The sequence below is a fragment of the Sebastes fasciatus genome, chromosome 17 (genome assembly GCF_043250625.1).
Source record: "Sebastes fasciatus isolate fSebFas1 chromosome 17, fSebFas1.pri, whole genome shotgun sequence".
Classification (NCBI taxonomy): Eukaryota; Metazoa; Chordata; class Actinopteri; order Perciformes; family Sebastidae; genus Sebastes; species Sebastes fasciatus.
This window is the reverse complement of record NC_133811.1, coordinates 19,924,289-19,943,643: the sequence shown is the minus strand read 5'-3', so window position 1 is coordinate 19,943,643 and position 19,355 is coordinate 19,924,289. Positions and strand designations below refer to the sequence as shown.

General features: G+C 41.0%; 1 protein-coding gene across 8 annotated transcripts in view; it reads left to right on the top strand.

Moving 5' to 3' along the window:
- csmd3b (CUB and Sushi multiple domains 3b) overlaps positions 1 to 19,355 on the top strand; it is a 408,609-nt gene extending 389,254 nt beyond the window's left edge. For all 8 annotated transcript variants that reach the window (XM_074614488.1, XM_074614493.1, XM_074614494.1 and 5 more), the window contains 10 exons: positions 67 to 240; positions 3,520 to 3,593; positions 5,153 to 5,264; positions 5,372 to 5,551; positions 7,792 to 7,851; positions 9,662 to 9,820; positions 11,806 to 11,942; positions 12,340 to 12,427; positions 14,072 to 14,207; positions 14,781 to 19,355. In XM_074614488.1, the coding sequence (XP_074470589.1) occupies positions 67 to 240; positions 3,520 to 3,593; positions 5,153 to 5,264; positions 5,372 to 5,551; positions 7,792 to 7,851; positions 9,662 to 9,820; positions 11,806 to 11,942; positions 12,340 to 12,427; positions 14,072 to 14,207; positions 14,781 to 14,940 (1,280 nt within the window). In that variant the 3' untranslated portion in view covers positions 14,941 to 19,355. The remainder of the gene's footprint in view (positions 1 to 66; positions 241 to 3,519; positions 3,594 to 5,152; positions 5,265 to 5,371; positions 5,552 to 7,791; positions 7,852 to 9,661; positions 9,821 to 11,805; positions 11,943 to 12,339; positions 12,428 to 14,071; positions 14,208 to 14,780) is intronic.

The following is a 19,355-nucleotide window of genomic DNA, read 5'->3' as shown; positions in this document are numbered from 1 at the left end:
AAAAAGTACATAAGTGCTTGTCAGCAATATACTGAAATGGGATTGTGTGTGTTTGTGTGTGTGCAGCCAAGTTTTGCGGTGACCCCGGTACTCCAGTCGGTGGTTTCAGAGAGGGGCGAAGTTTCATCTACCAATCAGAAGTCTCCTTCAGTTGTGCTCCACCTGTCATCCTGGTCGGCACAGCAACCAGACTTTGTGAAAGCGACGGTACCTGGAGCGGCACGCAGCCTCGCTGTATCGGTAATTTGAATTATTTATGTTCACTTTATGACCAGACAAAGCAGGGAGGCCATTATACAAATGAAACTTATTATCCAAATATTTTTGGGAGTGCTTCCTGATGATGATATATTATTAGTTATATTATAGTAATGTGCACTTTCTTCTGTTGGCCAACAGAAACCAGTTTTAGTTTCTCCACATTTTTCATATTTTGAATGCAATCAACTCAACTGCAAGAACTTGTGTTGAAAAAAAAAATGTTTTTTTCATTAAACAAAAGAAGAAAAAGTTCTCAAATGTTGAATGTTTACCACACACAACAACACAAGCAACCACACAACAACTGTGTCTAATAACTATAGCCCATAACTGACAACTTTTTGATTTAAATCAGTATTGATCTGACGAGAGAGAAACTGACCAGACACTGAATGCCAGTTTTATGGAACTTGACAGTTTTCAGTACTTGGAGCGACAGATACATTTCAGTCAGTACCAAAAACCCCAGACCCATGGGTCTTACTCAACCAACTTAAAATATATGTCAAAACTTTGGCGCTGTATTTCTGAATACATTTACGAAACCCCCCCCCCCCCCCCCCGCCTATATTATGCTGCTCGACTAAGCCTACAACTTGTTCAAAATACAGTACAAGGCTTTTAACCTCCACCAAAAATGTATTTTAGATTTTACTGATTACTTTTTAATTATTTTCTGACTATATCATCAATCATTTAACCTCACTCACATAAGCTGGAGCACAGCCTGGTATCCTCAGGCCGGGGCTTCTTGTCCACTTCAAAGTCTGGGTTCAAGTTAAAAGGCGGTGATGGTGGTAAGACCACGAGAGCCCCCAGACTTGTGAATAATACTTCTTAGGAGGTAAAATCAGTATCGTATCAAAGCATAGTATCACAGACTTGTCCCATTGCTGTATGTTTTCTTTTGATTAATATTGTTGTTGCTTATTTTTCATGTGTTTACTTTCCTGATTGACTATTTGTGTGGGTTTATAACCTATGAAACAAATGATTTAGTTTATACTAGCCTGCCAGTTTATTATGACTGGTTTGTGGCTCAGCGGGGAGCCTTCACCGGCGTCTGATGTTCCCCTGCCTAATGATCACGGCAATTAATGGCCCATCGTTGACGGCCACATTTCAGTCTACTCATGGGTTTGCTGTGGAGAGCCGCTACTGTTCTGTCAAAGTTAAAGTTTCACAGACTCATTGGAATAGTAATGAATAGTGACTGGATGCTCATCTGAGACAATCTTGTAAATGAAAAAGAAGCCTTAGGAGGATGGGTCTTAAATGATTCCACTGATGTTTTTGAAAGCATCATTTCAAAATTGGCAACTCTTCCTTATAAAACTGCTGCTTCTCTTAATGCTAGATAGAGTCAACATCTCACGGCGCTAAGCCAACATTTAGTCATTTTTAATCGAACTCTGGTGCGGTTCATTTGAGCAATTGTGAACGCAGTAATCGTATTCTGGTGCGGAACAAATCAACTGGTCCAAGACTGCTTGCGAGAGGTCGACCGTTTCCAAGTCAACCAAAATGCAGGCTGCCTGTGTGGGCATTAGTTGAGATGGACACAGGTAAACGACAGGTTAACATGAGTGGGAGAGGACCGACCTCGACCTCTGCAGAAGTCTGATGTTTGCTTGACATGTGGGCCAAAGAGAACATACAGAATATGATAAATATAGTACACAAAAGCAGTGCCGTTTATGAAGTTAGAGATAAACTGGAGGAGAAGGGATTCATGCTCACGGTAGAAAAGTGAAAAAACCACAATGGCACGGCTGCCACATTGAGTGAACACTAAGGGTTATACAATATCTTTTATATGTTCATATAACTACTATTAAGTCTAGGTTGTGTCGCTGATCATTCATCAGAAAACTACTATAGTTTGGAAATAAAGTTCTTATTGTGATGCTTTCCTTTGAAGGTATCGCACAGTTCAATATATAAACATAATGTGTTTGTACTAAAGAGCTGAATTCCTTGCCTCTGAGAGAGAGGTTATATACGGTGGTACAAGTTCCAAAACAGTTAACATTCAATGTCTATTCTGGCCTAAAAAATAGGGATCTCATATAGGAACCCCTTTTCAGAAATTACAGAGAAAGTTGCAGGCTCACAAGCGAGACACGAGTACACGCTGTAACTCACAGTATTTACTAAAAGGTTTCCACCAATGGGAACGGCCGTCCGACTTCAAACAAGCCGCCGCTATCCGGGGATTAGGAAGAAAGTGAGAAGGGATATTCAGCACACATTACAAATGGTCCCACTGGGTCAGTTCAACACCACATGTGATGCTTAGAGCACCACTTCACATGTCTGATTCAGAGCAGGTGCTTAAAACATCAAGTATGGTAATGAATTGTAATAAATGAGAGCTTTTGTATTGCACTTGACTCTTTGTTCCTTCATAGCACTAGATAAGGCACGCTTACAGAACTTTACTGCTGCTATAAAGTCGGATGTTCCCTGTGAAATAGACAATCTAAAAACAGAAGGCTCCTTCTCACCGGTGGAAAGACGTAATCTATAACTACTGGAACGTAGTAGAAGTAGTTAGAGCATCAGTGCTTCTGCTCTTGCTTTCAGTTCTATATCATGACTTAAAAAACTGAGACTATGAAACAAACACGAACACACATACAAACATCTCTTTTTTGAAGAGAATGTAAGGTTCGGTGTGTGTGCACTTGGGTGATTTATTAGTGTGTGATTGCTGCTGTATGTTGGCGTGTGATGTGTATTACTATGTGACTGAAGCAGAATGAGTTTTGAGCCGAAGCAGCCTGCTCTTTAAATAAGACAGACGAAGAAAGGGGGGAGGTAAGGCGGGTGGGCAGAGAGAGATACAGTGACATGGGAAGATAGAAAGAGAGAGGAAGAGAGCAGTTAGAGAAAGAGAGAGGAGAGAGAGGGCAGTTAGAGAGGTACAGGAAGAACGAGTGAGGTAGAGGGGGAGAGTGAATCTGTCATTTCGGAAGCTGTATTGAATCGAGCTCTGCGTCAGGATGTGCTCTACATGCTGATGTTCCTGCCACACACACACACACTCGCGCACACACTCTCAAAGCTGGCCCTGCTTCGTTTTCTGATAAAGCACTACTGCCCCCTGCTGTCCTGCCGGGATCCATACCCTGCTGTTACCATGACAACAGAGGAGAGGAAAGGAGAGTTAAGGGAGGACATACAATGCTACTGCTAATTTATCTTTCTTTTAGATTTTGTGTGTAATTACTTCCACGCTTGTGCTGTTCTTTTCAGAGCCGACCAAAACCAGCTGTGATAACCCTGGAACGCCGCGCTACGGCTCCTTGAACCGGACCTACGGTTTCAAGGTAAAGTATCTGTCTAAACTAACTATCTACTTTCCTACCCAGGGAGTTAACTCACTAACCAATATAGAAGCTGTCATTGTGGCTTAACAATCTATCTATTCACAAAGAAAAAGAAGGGAAGGGAAGAAGGAGGAGACAGACAAAGAAGAAGAGGAAACAGAAATCTGGGAGAACTGTTGGTCACACAAAGCAAGACATTTAAAAATGTCAACTTGGACATTTAAATTTGTCAAACTTGATTAATACGGAAGTTATTTAGCAGTTTAATCAATTATGAAAATAATTGTCAGTTGCAGCCCTATTTCCCAGAATGGCCTCATACGACCAAACATATTAAAGGGATAGCCACCACGGTGTGACATGGAGGTGGCAAAATCTAAATCATGGGTAAGCGTGTTAAGCCCCAAGGCCATCAGGATGCCCCATGACTCTCTTCGTTTTAATCTTAATACAATACTCATATGCCGTATGTACGGTATATTTATCGAGTTATTGGTCGCTGTAATCATTCCTTCTTTCCCGTCCTTTGTTTACTTCACTGTAAAAGAGGTGAGGGGGGGATTCACAGTTGCAAAAATGCATTCTACGGTTCAGCCAAAGTTTCAGCACTCTGAATTGGTCAAACCAAGTGGACATCTTCGTCAGGTAGGTTTATTGCCGGTGCTGTGTCCTGGCAACAAACCTACATGCAACTACCAAGGAAACACTAGAAACAAAGAGGCAATGTCACTAAAAATGACCGTAATCATGGAAGATAACCACTTGATTTGAATAACTCAAACTGCTGAAGTCTCATTTTAGCTTCGGCTGAACTCGGAATACGAGGACTGTGGATTTTATTCACTATTTCTTATTATTACACGGCTTTGTTGAATACTCAATTGTGATTGGTCAATCACGGCGTTCTACGGTCTGTTATTTCTTAAGAGCACACCGTTGCTATGTAAAACAGACCGTTGCTATGGACACAGTTCTGATGTTGGACTCTGGCGGACCATTTTTGTGTCAAATTATTGATTTCTAGTAGCCGTGTAATAAGCGGGATAATGTACAGCTAGCGGGTCATTGTTGTGAAATAAACACCTTCAACTTAATTACTGTGAGTCATGTGCTTATTGTAATAAGATAGACTTGAAAACATCCTAACCTGCCCTCTAAACATGATGAGCATGTTGGATTGACATAACAACCATCAGTATCTAGTCCCAGTTATTGCTTGGATACTTATAACAATATTTTCTAAAAAATCAAGAATGTTTAATTTAGGAAGTTATAGTATACTGTTGGATGCATTTTGCAGTTGCATAGTCATTGCACATTAATCATCTACATGTCTGTATTGTATTAATTTGAGTGAATATCTAAATATATAAACAAGACATATTCTGAAATTTTGAATGAACAATTTATTGTATGTGGTATTTGTCAGAGCAAATGTTATTCATCTGTTATAATGACTGACCTAAATGACATCTTTTTAGCTTTACTTTGAAGTATTTCAGAAAATGTTAACACTCACGTTATCTTTGTGTGTTTTATCTCATTCTGTCTCTCTGCAGGTGGGCAACGTGGTGTCATTTCAGTGCCAGCCAGGTCATTTGATTCAGGGCTCCTCCTCTAGAACCTGCCAGCCTGATCTGACGTGGAGCGGAGCACAACCTGAGTGCATCCGTAAGAAAATATATATCCCATCATCTTGTTAACCTATCGCCCATCCATCCCCTCTCCGCCTGTCAGACTCTAACTCCAGTGCATCAAATGTCTCCTCCCCCCTCCAGCCCACGCCTGTAAGCAGCCAGAGAGCCCGCTCCATGTGGACGTGGTGGGGATGGATCTGCCTGGTTTTGGCTACACCTTGGTGTACAGCTGTCAGCATGGCTACTTCCTGGCAGGAGGTTCTGAACACAGAGTCTGCAAGAATGACGGCACTTGGACGGGAAAGATGCCTATATGTCGAGGTAAAAAAAAAACGTTTCTGTATTTGAATGTTATATGTCTTTCTAGTGCATTTGAGTCCAGAATAATGAGTATGAGTGAACAGGTAGGAGCGTTGAGTGTGTCTTGCGCAAGGACACTTTGTCATCACACATACTGGGGGGAACTGGCCATCTGGAGTAGGGGGAAATTTCCTGGTGGGATGGTCGCTGCTCTGGCAGCCCTGATAACAAAAAAAAAAGATAAAACAATATCCCACGGTGTTCTATCCTTTCAGCCTGGTAGGATCCTTACAGGTCAATGAATGAATCCATCACATCTCTTGAGCCAACAATGACAGACTGATTGTGTTGAGTTTAAGTTGTGACCTGGCTAACAAACACCTTTATGTGATCATGAAATTACCACAATGTGTGCACGGTATTATGTTTCCATTCATAAAATCCCAACTTCAGTAAAATAAAAGCTTAAATATTCTAAAACTAGGTTGTATCTCTAATAATACTTTTTTGCCTGTTGTACTATATTATAAGTGGGATGATCTCGTAGACTGAATATAAGAAGCGGAAGTAGTCGCCGTGACGTCACCCATTTGTCTGTGGACTGCCGTTTTGAAGCCTCGAGTTCGGCATTTTAGCTGGTGCCATCTTGGTTTCTGCAACCAGAAGTGACACGAGTGGGTGGAGCTAAGTGCAACTGAACGCTGAATAAGATATTTTTAGGCCACCGAAAAGGTTATAATTAACTTTCATGAACTGAAAACACACTGTGAAAGGGTTAAAGTTCTAAGACGAAAACGTGGACAACTCCCAGACCAGACAACGCCGTGGTAGCGACCTGTGAATCACAAGGTAGCCACGCCTTAAAGCATACCCTACTTTATGGTCTATTTGACTCTAAACGGGATCATAATACTAAATGAACAACATGCTGTATTGAAAAAGACTTGAAACTAGCGATTGAGACCATAAACTCATATTTACAATGTTTACTGAGGTAATAAATCAAGTGAGAAGTAAGCTCATTTTCTCATAGACTTCTATACAATCAGACTTCTTTTTGCAACCAGAGGAGTCGCCCCCTGCTGGCTATTAGAAAGAATGCAAGTTTAAGACACTTCCGCATTGACTTCACTTCTCAGACCCAGAGGTAGCCCACTGGATGATCTGAATGTTGGGCATCCAGGGCCAGTCTGGGTGAAATTGCCTTCTTGTAATGAGTATGTCAGCTAATGCTGTGATTGTGACCGATTGACCCTTTATCTGACCTTGTATATACTCACATAGAATACCCACCATTAGGGAGTACTTAAACTTCATCAATACTTTCAAAAACAATCTCACCATAATGTCTTTTTCAGTAGCTTGTTCTGGAGCTTTCAATCGTGTCACACAATCAGCAGATGGAGTTTGCCCAGCTGCAAATGGAATTGCAGCTGTTTAAATTTCCACTTTTCTGAGCACTTCAAGGACTCCTCGTCCACTTTTGGCAAGAAAGTGGAGATTGAAGGTGCCTTCTTGATCTTGAAAATTGTCGCAGACGAAACAATCTCACCACAAGGTCCATTTAGTAGCTCTTCTGTCGTATCGCAGAAACTCCCATCAACGCTATTGCAAATAGAGGTGCATGTTTGCACATTAGAAATGCTTGAGCTTTCATCTTATTCATCAAGATATGTTAACAGAGGAAGTTTTGAACCCACCCAACGATGGAAAAACTGCAAGCTTCAACTTTGAAATTGTTCCACCACGGCCATCGCCCTTTTGCCCCGAGGTAGCCTTTAAAATTGGAGCACTCTCTGATCCAATTTGAGATTCTAGGACAAATACCCTCTCCCTTGCTTGCCTTTACTTGTTGGCAACAATGGCTGCATCTTGAAGTGATGATAGAAGCTGCCCTGAATGGTCAAACCCAAAAGTGCAATCCAATATGCACCACAATTATTGGTCATGAACTCTATTTGCATTGCTTACAAATGGGCTTATTTTGGGTGACCCTTTTTAACCACACTTGTCGCTCATTATGCGCATGTGTGACTAATAGTGACCAGCGCTGCATTCTAATTTGGTCATTTGGTAATATTAAGTGCACTCTCCGCTGCATAAACCCAATGTCTGAAGATATCAGCTGATGGACCAAGTTAAACAAGAGGCAAACCAAAACCTTTTAATACCGTCTCATACTTTGTCCCTACAGCTCTGCTCATGTGTTTTAATGAGATATTATCTCTCACTCTCTGTCTCTCTTGTGTGTGTGTGTGTAGCTGGAGAGAAGAAGAAACCTGTGAAACCAGCAACAGGAACTCCCAGCCCCAAACTAAACGGTCAGTTCTATTACAGTCTTTTTCTATTCCAGGCTAGTACAGTCCTGTCATTCTTTGTCTCTTCTTGACTTTTCTTATCTGTTCTATTTTGGTCCGGTTTAGTTTGGTGTTGTCTGCTATAGTTTAATAAATTCTGCTCTGCTGCTGTCCACTCTGCTCTGCTCTGTTCCACAGTGTTGTTCTCCTCGTGTTTTTGTCGATTTTATTGTGCTTTTACTGCTTTCCATCATAGCGCTAAATAATTTATTTCTCCTCACTACACATAGAAAGGTGAATTAACTGCGGTGATGTTCTGCTTTTCTCCGTGCTGCCGTTTTGTTCAGTCCTCTTTTTGTTTTTCAGATCTGCTCTGTTGTAATTTAATAACTCTTTGCTTCTCATTGCACATGAAGGAGTTATTATAGCTACTGTATGCACAAGTTCCTGATTATCAAAGCAGGAAGCTGCCTTTATATCTAATGAAAAGCCAGGCATGAATTCTTGTTTCATGCACGACATCTGGATATAGGGTTATAGGCAGACTGAACTTCTGTGTATTTACATATTTATTGTATGTAAAACCAGTTAGGCATATGGGAAAAGAAGAGTCCAAATTGACCCTTTATGTATTTTTCTGCAACATGTTTATTTGATTCAACTAAACTGCATAACATATCAGATCTCACTAATACCGTAGCCCTCTGAGACTAAACCATGTCAAACAACAAAAACAAGCATTTAAGCAGTTGCTTCTCCTTTGTTCATGCATATTGTGCTCATGCATATTATCATCTGGTGTAAATGAATAGTTGGTACTAAAGATGGGTTTCTTGTATAAAAACAATACTGAGTGCGTTCACATTCAGGGGGCAAAACCGCGTTGGCAGCCGTTGTAATCTACGTAGAGTTCTCATTGTTTGTACAGTCTTGTTGACTATACTAGACCCCTGCAGAGTCCGACCACCAGATGCCATTATCATATGACGTATTAGTATGAGATTTGTTTCATTATTATCAAATGTTATGAAATGGGTAACGTTAGATCAGACATAAGTGTGATTTGACATGGGGGATCTGTGTCTGACATTCCAGTCAGGGTTCAAGTTACGTGAGCCCCTCTTGATGTCCACCGCCAGACCCTTTTTCTTGATTTTGGTCTAGTTATTAGTACAACCAGTCACACAGCAGCTCTTTGTATGTCGGGCAGGTGAACATTAACATTAGATTTTTTATTTTTATCGATCTGTGGAGCATGACAGCTCGCCATGACCACCCACTGCTTTCCCAGCACAGTGTGACTAGAATGCTTTTGCCCATCAGGCCTGGATCCATAATCTCCTTCTGTTTTTAGCAAAGGCATGTGATCCCCTCGCAATATTAAATATTTTCAATCCATCTTTTCTTTTTTCAGTGTACTGCACAACTCCTTGTCATCTCTGCTTTGCAGCTTGGCTCTGCTAGACATGCCGTGATTTCTTCCCCCTAGCTGTGCGCACATCTCTGTGATGACGTTGCACAGAAACCCGTCTATTGATACTTTAATTTTGACAATTTAGACTGTTTTGAATAAAGTCTAGTCTGAATAAATGTTAGTTATAAAAACATGATATACCTTCATCTAATTGCTATTTGATTCTATTCTAAGTTATTTTTTTGTATTCTGTTGTGTTTAATTTTTTTCTAATCTGTTCTCTTCTATTTTGTTCTGGTCTATTCTGTTTTGTCCTAATCTGTTCTGTTCTGTTTGATATTATATCATCATTTATTATTCTAATCTGTTGTAATCTATTATATTATATTCTAATTGGTTCTCTTCTCTTCTGTTCTGTAGTTCCAGATGATGTCTTTGCTCCTAACTACATATGGAAAGGTTCCTATAATTACCGTGGGAGGAAGCAGCCTATGACACTGAGCATCACCAGCTTCAACTCCACAACAGGGAGAGTCAACGTCTCCCTTAGCAACGGCAACATGGAACTGCTCCTTTCAGGTATGTTGGAATATGGATAATTAGATATACCCTCCACACTGTTTATCCACTACAGTATAAGTGCCCTTACGTGACATGTCATAGTCCTACTATACGTCATGATTATGCTGCAGTACATCATCAACACTAAATAAACACCTCGCCATTCTGTATAATATGGAGCTCCTACCATCAGCACTTTTACTGAGACTCTTTGAATTACATCTTCTGTTTTCTAACGGTGTCGGGATTTCACTACTTTCCTAGAGCTACCAGGCTTCTCTTTAATGTTGTTACTGTATTTACCCCCAAACTCACACACACACTTATTCACGCACACACACACACAGACCTCCCAGGGTCCTACAACAGTGTCAGCAGGGGGTTAAGACCCTATTAAAATACAAATCCTGTTGAAGCTAGAATTGCTTCCTGGAGTTAGCAGAGAGCACAAACACCATATCACAAAGCCATGCAGCTCCGGTATCAAGACTTTTTAATATACATCTTCAGGCTTAAAGGAGCAGCTTCACTGTAGATCAATAACAGCTAAAGCTTAGCTCACTAAGGCACCAAAAGGCCAAGGCCCAGTTGCATAAAACGTGAATGTTTTTCCACTTAAGATTTTTCTTAAGATGTCAAGTTTTCCTTAGCTAAGCACTGTACTCACAGGAGTAGTTCAGCATTTTGGGAAATACACATATTTGCTTTCTTTGGGAGAGTAAAAGGAGAGGACAATATCAATCTTAGGTCAGAGCATTAAGTGTGAAGCTGAAGTGAAGAGAAGTTCATCCTAGCTGAGCATACAGTATAAACTGGAGGCATAAGGGAACAGCTAGCCTGGCTTTAGACCATTTCAACAGAATTGCATTGCTAGGCAACAGCTTGGGTCCATGTTAACATCCTGTTAGCTTATGTCATTCACATAGGTTGCATCTGAAATCGCATACTATGCACTACAAACCCAATATGTGTACTTTTGTGTGAATAAACAGTAGTATGTATCTTTTTGGACACACTGAACTGTAATTACCACGTCACTTCCTGAGAGCCTCCAAGGAGCGTGAAAAGAGGAGATGTCACGTGTCATCAACGCGTCATATATATTTGGGGTACAAGACATGCGTAGTAAAATCTGGTCTGCACTCGCCGAAATTGGGCCAATCGCAACGCACGACCGCAGCTCCAGTTACACCATGCGCATGTGTTATACCCAAGACCCGTGTCCCAGCCTCTTGCAATAGAGAGCCTTGAGAGCCTCCTTGCCGGTTGGAGATGTGGAAACCATGGTAACCTGTGCCAACCTCATGTGACCAATACGACAATATGTGAGAATCAATAGTCTGAATGAATTTGAAATATATATTACACACAGCAAAGTGAAATCTTATACTTTGAAGCGTTATTGATGTTACAGAGCTGTCTGTTAACGTCTGTTATGAACTTAGTACCACATTGCATTGTGGGATATTTATGCCGCTGTATTTGCGTACTATTGGTTTCATACTAAGGTTTCGGACATACTCAAAAAATCTCACATGCTGTTTTAGAGTACTAAATAGCGTGTTAGTATGAAATTTCGGATGCAACCATACACTGCAACAGGAAATGATCTGAGACACATTTGGAATGTTTACATTCACAACTATTAAATCGTCTTTACCCAAAGTGAAAATTACAGTAGGTACATGTTTGAACTATTTCTTGACTTGACACTTTTACCTTTTGTCCAAACATGCTGTCAAAATTCTGCTGTCATCCAGTTTAACCCTTCTTTTTAAATCAATGTATATTTTATTTTATTTTACAGCTGCATTCAGATTCCCTTTCTTCCTTTTTATCTTTACGACTTCCAATTGGACATGATATATGCATCTTGCCGATGCACCAGGGGAAGATGAAACACATGCTTAGCGATCTAACGATCTGTAATAACCCAGCCATTGTATTCTGATGTGTTTCACTCTGTTATATTGCAAACCAGCTGTTTATTCTGTCATCTGTAGGAGTGTATAAGGCTTCTGAGGCCAGGCTCTTACTGCTGATGTACCAGGTGAACTACGCGAACCAGGGGAACCAGCTCAAAGACTCAGCCATCTCTCCAGCCAAAATCATAGATGACTCCTGGACTATGGATGGATTTGTGAGTCTCAGCGGATGCAGAGGAATCAACTTAATTAGATTCAGTTGAGCTGGATTAATTTAGAGGGGTTAAAACAAAATGTCACATAAGAAATGCTTCTTATTGTAGTTAATCAAAATTACAACACGAGTGTACTGACCTCTTTTTGTAAAGGCGTTTTGCTGCAGTGCTGTGAATTTTAATGGACACATTCAGGTCAGTCAGGGTGGGACAGTTCACTGTTCTTTACTTGGCAAACGTTAATGGTATTTGTCAAGCAAATATTTAAACAATACATTAATTAAAATTCAGAAATCTGTCTGAATTCGTTCATGTTGCCACACAAAATGTAACCACTAACCTTTGTCCCTCTCCTATTACTATGTGCCCCATGTTTTCGTCCTCTCTTCCTCTGCAGGTATCAGCGGAGCCTGATGGTTCTAGTTACGTATTCCAGGGTTTCATTCAGGGAAAAGACTACGGACAGTTTGGACTGCAAAGACTGGGTAATTTTCTCTTAGGCTTAATAACAGCGTCACAAAAGTCAATTTGGACTATGAATGATAATTGGAAAAAATCTGATGAACTCTTTGAAAGAACCTCACTAATGGAGGAAGCGATCAGGGAGCTTCTCTTTGCTGGCAACGGTGACCTTTTTGCTCACGCTGAGTCAGCCTTGCAGTGGACACATTCTCACCCAGAGCAAAAGCTGTGCTTCAGATATGAAGTCATCTTACAAGGGCTGAACTCCATTAACCTCCATCCAACGATGACTTCCATCTCCATCAAATAGAGCTGAAGGCAGTCCCTCACTTTGAGTTATCAGTAACTGATCTGCAGTGATGAAAAAACAGACTGCCCAGAAACTAAATGCTTTGGGGATAACAACAAATAAAACAAAATCTGACCACTTCTCCAGTGCATAGACATCCTGCAAGTGTAAAAAAAAATGTAATCCTCCAGCCTCCACTGTTGACAAGATGTCACTTGCAGCTGCTGTGGTGAGAAATGCCAATCGTGTACAGGCTTTTTTCAGTTACTGCAGCATCCCTGCCACAGATATCATATATACTGTAGCCTACAGTACTACTACAACTACTAACAATATAAAGTGCATCTATTACAGGAATACTTTATTTCAGACGCAGCTGATTAGACTGTTGTCAGGCTATTAAATAGGTGTCATCAGTCGCTTTAAGCACCATAGATGTGGGTCAAAAAGGGCCTACTACAACCAATATTAGGTTTTTATCATCTATCCACATGGTAGATCACCGAAAGAAGGTATAAAGAACATGACAGTGACCTTTAGCAACTGTAATTATGACAGACAAAATACAATCGGCCCTATCTTACACATAGACAGACAGACGCAGTTGTCATTTTCCCGCCCAGCGCCCACATTATGTAAGTAGCAAATGTACCTGCGCCCATCTGTGCTCCGATGGGAGTGTTGGTCCTAAAATGAGGTGTGGTCAAGTGATTCTTTTGCGCATCTATGAGGCAGCAGAAAGCGATTGCACCATGGACCAACAAAAACCTGGTCTAAAGTCTGGCATCCTATTTTCCTGCTATTTAAAGAGCACATTATTCCGGCTTTTAAAGGGAATGGGAGATGACACTCTGATTGGTTTAATTCCTGTTATGCCCAAAACAAAACTATGATTAATTAAGAGACTAAATACAACCCCTTTGCCCCTTGCTCCTTACTTTGCACCCAGATTATGCGCCGCTTAACTAGCAAAAGTGGAGATGGACACGCCCTAAATGCACTTGCGCCTTGCACTTTAGACCATGCGCTATAGGTTGTTAAAATAGGGCCCACTTTTTCCCTAAACTTTACCAAGTGGTTTTGTTGCCTAAACCTAAAGACGCTGTTCTGTTTGTGTTCAAAACATTTCATTCAGTTTTACAACGTGTTAGAACGTGTGGTTTTGCTTTCACTTTTAAAAGTGTAGAATCCTAATGACCCACATCTATGGTGCTTTTAGTGACTAATAACACCTATTTCCTATGTGGAAGAACGATGAAAAAAATGCTTCTTTTAGAGAACAAAATCACAGTTCTGATAATGTCAAAGCAATCCCTCTGCTTTTATTGTGTCATCTAATTGTGTGAACAATGACAATGCATTTCCTTGTATGTCGCAGGTCTGAATATGTCAGAGAGTCAGAACTCGCCACCTCCTCAGCTCGGTACCAACAGCAGTTCTGTGGCGATCGCTATTCTGGTGCCTTTCTTCGCTCTAATATTCACCGGTTTTGGCTTCTATCTCTACAAACAAAGGTATCTGCTAAAAAAAAGAAAGGTGTATTTCTGTTGAATTTCAGCAGTAGAAAAGAATACGTGCCTGTCACGGAATTGTTACTTCACCTCTGTTTTTCATTATTGTCATACAAAGATGTTGAAAGGCATTGTAGCTGCCTCGGTGGTTTGGTTGTCGAGGTGCTAAGAGACAGTCAAGTCATTGTCTATTGCGAACTGTGCTGCGAAACAATTCTGTTTAGGAGCTGTTAAATTGGATTTTTCAGAGATATGATTTAAGCACAATTGACTGGTGTTCGCATTGTTAGCAGATGCAAATAACTTCTGTTCTGCTGTTAATATCGCAAGAAAAAGCTTGCTGAAGGAATTAGTTTTGGATGGGCTGATAGGAATCTCACTTGGCTTCCTAAAAAGCACAACAGTCTCTCTAATCCTTCTTAAAGCTTGTTTACTATGCCTCTACTCCCAAGACTGCATTCACTGTTCTCCGCTGGCTACCCAGTTGTGTTAATATTAATAGGCAATTAGAACTATTTTATCACTCTAATGGCGTATTTATACATATTTATTACTATTGTTTTGTTTTTTCCACAGAACCACACCAAAAACACAGTACACAGGCTGCTCAGTCCATGAAAACAACAACGGCCAGGCTGCCTTCGAGAACCCCATGTATAACACCAACGCCAAGGCTGTGGAGGGGAAGGCTGTGAGATTCGATCCGAATCTAAATACTGTCTGCACCATGGTCTGAGGATTGATTATCCTCACTTGAACTAAATGACTCAGATATCTAATGGGACCACAATTGGCGCGAGGCTGCGGAGGGGAAAGCCGTCTGCTTCGACTCAAACCTCGACATCGACGGCAGCGCGGTCTACACATTGATCAGAAAATACCCTTCAGTCCCAGTTCAGAAACCTGAGCTCCCCCGAGCAGAGAGGAAAACTGTCCACCTGAAAACCAAAACCCAGCGTCGGCTCCTTTCATTCACAGCATTTTGTATCCACAGATGGAATCTAAACAAACGTGAAGACAAAATGTCTGCAGCCTTTTGACGGATGCAACACAGCCAGTGTGAACTCACAGTGAGATGTGACATCAAGGATGCAACATACCGGCTATTTTCCATCTCTAACCCCGAGACTCAGCTGGTCATGGACCGTTTATAATTTGATTCTCAACCAGACGCAGCCATTATACTTCGACCTCTTATTTAACCCCGCTCACTGTCTCTAATACCAGTGATTAAGCCATGACCTGCTTGTTCGGTTATCACGATATATCACCATAACCCGATGCCAGGTTTTGTATTTCACACAGAGCTTTGGAGAGACGGACCTGCTCTCAGCTTCTTGCTTGGTGAGAGGGGGGAGCACATCATCATCAGCGCTCTGGTCATGTTTCTACATCATGGAGATAAACTGCACTACAGAAAATGGTTTGATTTGTCCCACGTTGTGTCCCCAGCTGTATCCTTACTGCGAGGAACAGACGCAAAAATGGCCACAGATGGGAGAGTGTGACACTGTGAAGCAAAGAAAACAGTTTCTGAATATCTGACAGTAAAAGACGCTGTCACCAGCAGAGCATCAGTTAACCACACCGACTAGTTGTGAACTGGGAGCCTATTTCTAAAACGACCACGGAATACAACACCTTAGCAACCAGACGGGACAACCTCCTGTCTCCATGACAACCAGAAGCTGGTATTACCAGTTGTCTTTTTCTATGAAAGTGTACTCTAAAACGGCTAATGCTAGCAGACAGTAGCCAACGTTGCTTTTGAAAAGAGACTAACTCCTAAAGCAAAGGATAAGGGCAGCCCCGGAGACGGAGCTATAATCCTAACTGAACTGGGATTAGAGCAAAGCAAAACTAAAAGGAGTCTAAAGGGGAGCTAGCGCTAATAGAACAGATGAGAAGAGACTGACTCATCTAATGGATAAACTGCTCCTTCACATCCAGCGGATAAGAGGGGAGGCCGAGGAGACGGAGACAACCCCTAACTGAACTGGAGGCAGAGCAAGGGAGTCGTCAAGAGGAAAGATGAGATCATGAAAATCCTAACACAGCCAATCAGAGCCTGTCTAACCTGAAATCAACCCCTGAGAGAGGTCAGCCTTCCCTCTACATAATGAATCGGATCAGACAGAATATGGCCTTGAGGAAAGATGTTCCTGATCCTGTGAATTTAAATGGATTGTGATGAGAAAGACGCTGAATGGGATACAGAGGACTCTGGTGGACTAACAAAGACAGAGACTTTGAGAAACAGAGGAAGCTCTGGCACTAAAGCACATTTTACAGGAACACTACCTGTCTACCCACCGAGAGATGGACTATCACAGGGACAGATAGAAAGCTTAGGAGAGGAACTGACAGGATGAATGACCGACAGAGAAGATGACAGGTACACACACTAACAAGAATCTGTAGAGACAGAAAGACAGATGGTATTAAGACACACAGAGGAGGTTCAAGACAAGCAGGGTCTTAAGACTGTTGCAGACCATCGTCCATTACTCCACAGACAGATTTAAGGTTTAAACACAGATTAACAGGTTTATAGACGGAGACAGGAGACACATACATTGACAGACAGGCTCAAAGAAAGACAAACAGGGTCGTAGCCCTACGGTTGTGGACACAGTTCCACTGTAATTCTGCACTCTGCGAGTGCTTATCTTCTTTCTTTGTTATTGCTGCAGAATCTTCTGATCTGTAAATCTATTGCATATATATTCGGGAGCATTCACCACCTATATTTTTGTGCTATATATTTACCACAGGGGAGGGGGGGGGTGGAACTGGAGGGGAAAGACAGATTATAGCAGAGAGTTTTTAGAAAAAAAAAAAAAGAAATATCAGAATAAAAGATATTACAACTATGTGCTGTTCACAGAAGTCACACGCAGTCTTTTGGTTCCTTTGTAACATGGGATTGGTTTCTTTTAATTTCCTGTGTAACGTGAAGTTTCTCTCACCATCACTGTCTTTCCCCCACTGAGGCAATCACGAGTGTCGGTGGTATTGTTGTTGTCATTATTGTTGAGATGCAAGGTTTGCCAGCAACAATCATGCTCTTTAAAGTTAATGTTTCATCACAGATGGCAGATTTCGAAACCATTAACAGCAGAGGAGTTTGTGCTATGGTAATTTTTTTGTTTTGCCCCTTCACTACAACTGTTACAAACACACTACTGTACATGTCCTCCATAACTGCCACCGTTGTGATTCAATTTTAATGACCTGCTGGGAAAAACAGCACTGTTTTTCTAACCTAACTGGTGATACGATGCCACAGAAATTTGCACACCAAAACTCTTGAGCTCAGAGATGTCAACAAACTCAGCGTTGTCACGGCAACGCAGAAACATCCAAGCTCTCGATGGTGTTTGATTATACATGGCCAAACTCTTATCAAGCTCTGACTCTGGTTGAAGTCTCTCACGAGGCCACGGTAAAAGAAGAGACACACATTAAATATAGTATTAATAATAATAATAGTGATGTTTGCTGGTGAACTGCCCAACATGACGTTTTTTTGGATGATGTTTCGACCCTCGTGAAAAGAATTTGTGTGCAAGTTCATGTTTGTAATTTCCGTCATACATTTCCAGATGTTTTCAACGGGTTATGATCTGATTTAGTTGCAAAATATACAGGTTTTTAACCTTGTTTGTTCATAAAAACATCTGTAAATCTTAAAATGATCATCTCCACAAGTTCACTTCCAGGTTTGATATCACTGGGTCTTGGTTGTGAAGTTTCTCCCCGTGTTAAAGATGTCTCACAAATCAATACTGAAATGTCTGAAATCACATTAATTCTGTTTTTTTCTGTTAATTTGCTCTTTTACTGAAATCCACATCAATTATAAATTGCCGCACATTATTTTCAAGGCTTTAATTTTAGGTTTTAAACAAAACATTTGTACTGCCTTTGTCACTTCCTAAGTATTGCACAGCAGATTTTACTCACGGTGTTTTTGCTTGTGTACAAAAAGGCCTTGAATGTCATTTATTTGAGAAACACTGAAGCTTTAAGATGGACTGAACATTTGGGAGAAGATTTAAGATTTCACGTCGACAATTGAGTAAATCAAAACACATAACCGAGGCCGTTGAGATTCAATATTCCTCCTTGCTTTTGCTTATTTTTATTTCTTGAAAATATAGCCTTATAATCTCAGCTCAGTGTTGCTTGGCTTGGTAGTTATTTTATGGCATTTCTGATGGTTTCATGTGCAAGTGAACCTCTGCTGAGCGAGGAAATGTCTGATTTTCTTTGGCACCATGCATAACATCCATATAGTTTTGTCATATCGTAAGAGTTGGGCCTGAAAATGCACCGTATCTATATTAATTGGTCCCCACATGACAGGAATACGTGCATCAATGAGCATGACTCACTGTTTTTCAGCTTTGGTGCCCATTTCGAAAAAAAAAAAAGTTGGTTTGGGTCCCACACATGATAAATACCAGTTGTTTTTTAATGAGTCTGGGTGTCAGGGTGAGCGAAAACATCCACTTTGCTTTTAGAACCCCTGCTGTCGTGACCACAGGCGCCGACCGCAACCAGCCGACAGAAAACTCCTTTTAAAGTCATTACTGATTTAAAAGCAATGGTGGCCTCGGCTTCCTTGTTTGTCACTGCTGCGACTGTCCCGCACTGCATCGCTATGGTGACATTGTTTCTTATTACAGTTTGGATTGATTGTTGCTGCTGCTGTCGTCGTCGTCGTCGTTGCTGTTGTTGTTGTTTTCTTTTCGGTATGGATCTGACACAGTGCCTACCAAAAACCATCATCTACACACACACACACACACACACGCTCTTTCAAACACACACACGCACCTGCTCCAGCGCTCCCCTTCATCAGAAGTCATTTTTTTCTAAGCTTCAGTCTATTTTGCCACAAGCTTTTCCTACTGACTGACCGCAATAAGACCCACGTGATTTGAAAGACTTAAAGCTGTTCCTGCCCTGGGGACATTGGAAATATTCACCATTTGAAAAAAAAAAAAGATGAAATATAGAATAAAAAAGTGTTTTGTACAGAAATATATTTTTATGATGAAATTATTTGTAAAATGTATGAATCTATTATGTAAATTTTCAATGCAATGTAAGATTAAAAAAGGCTAATTGCTTTTGTAAAAAAAA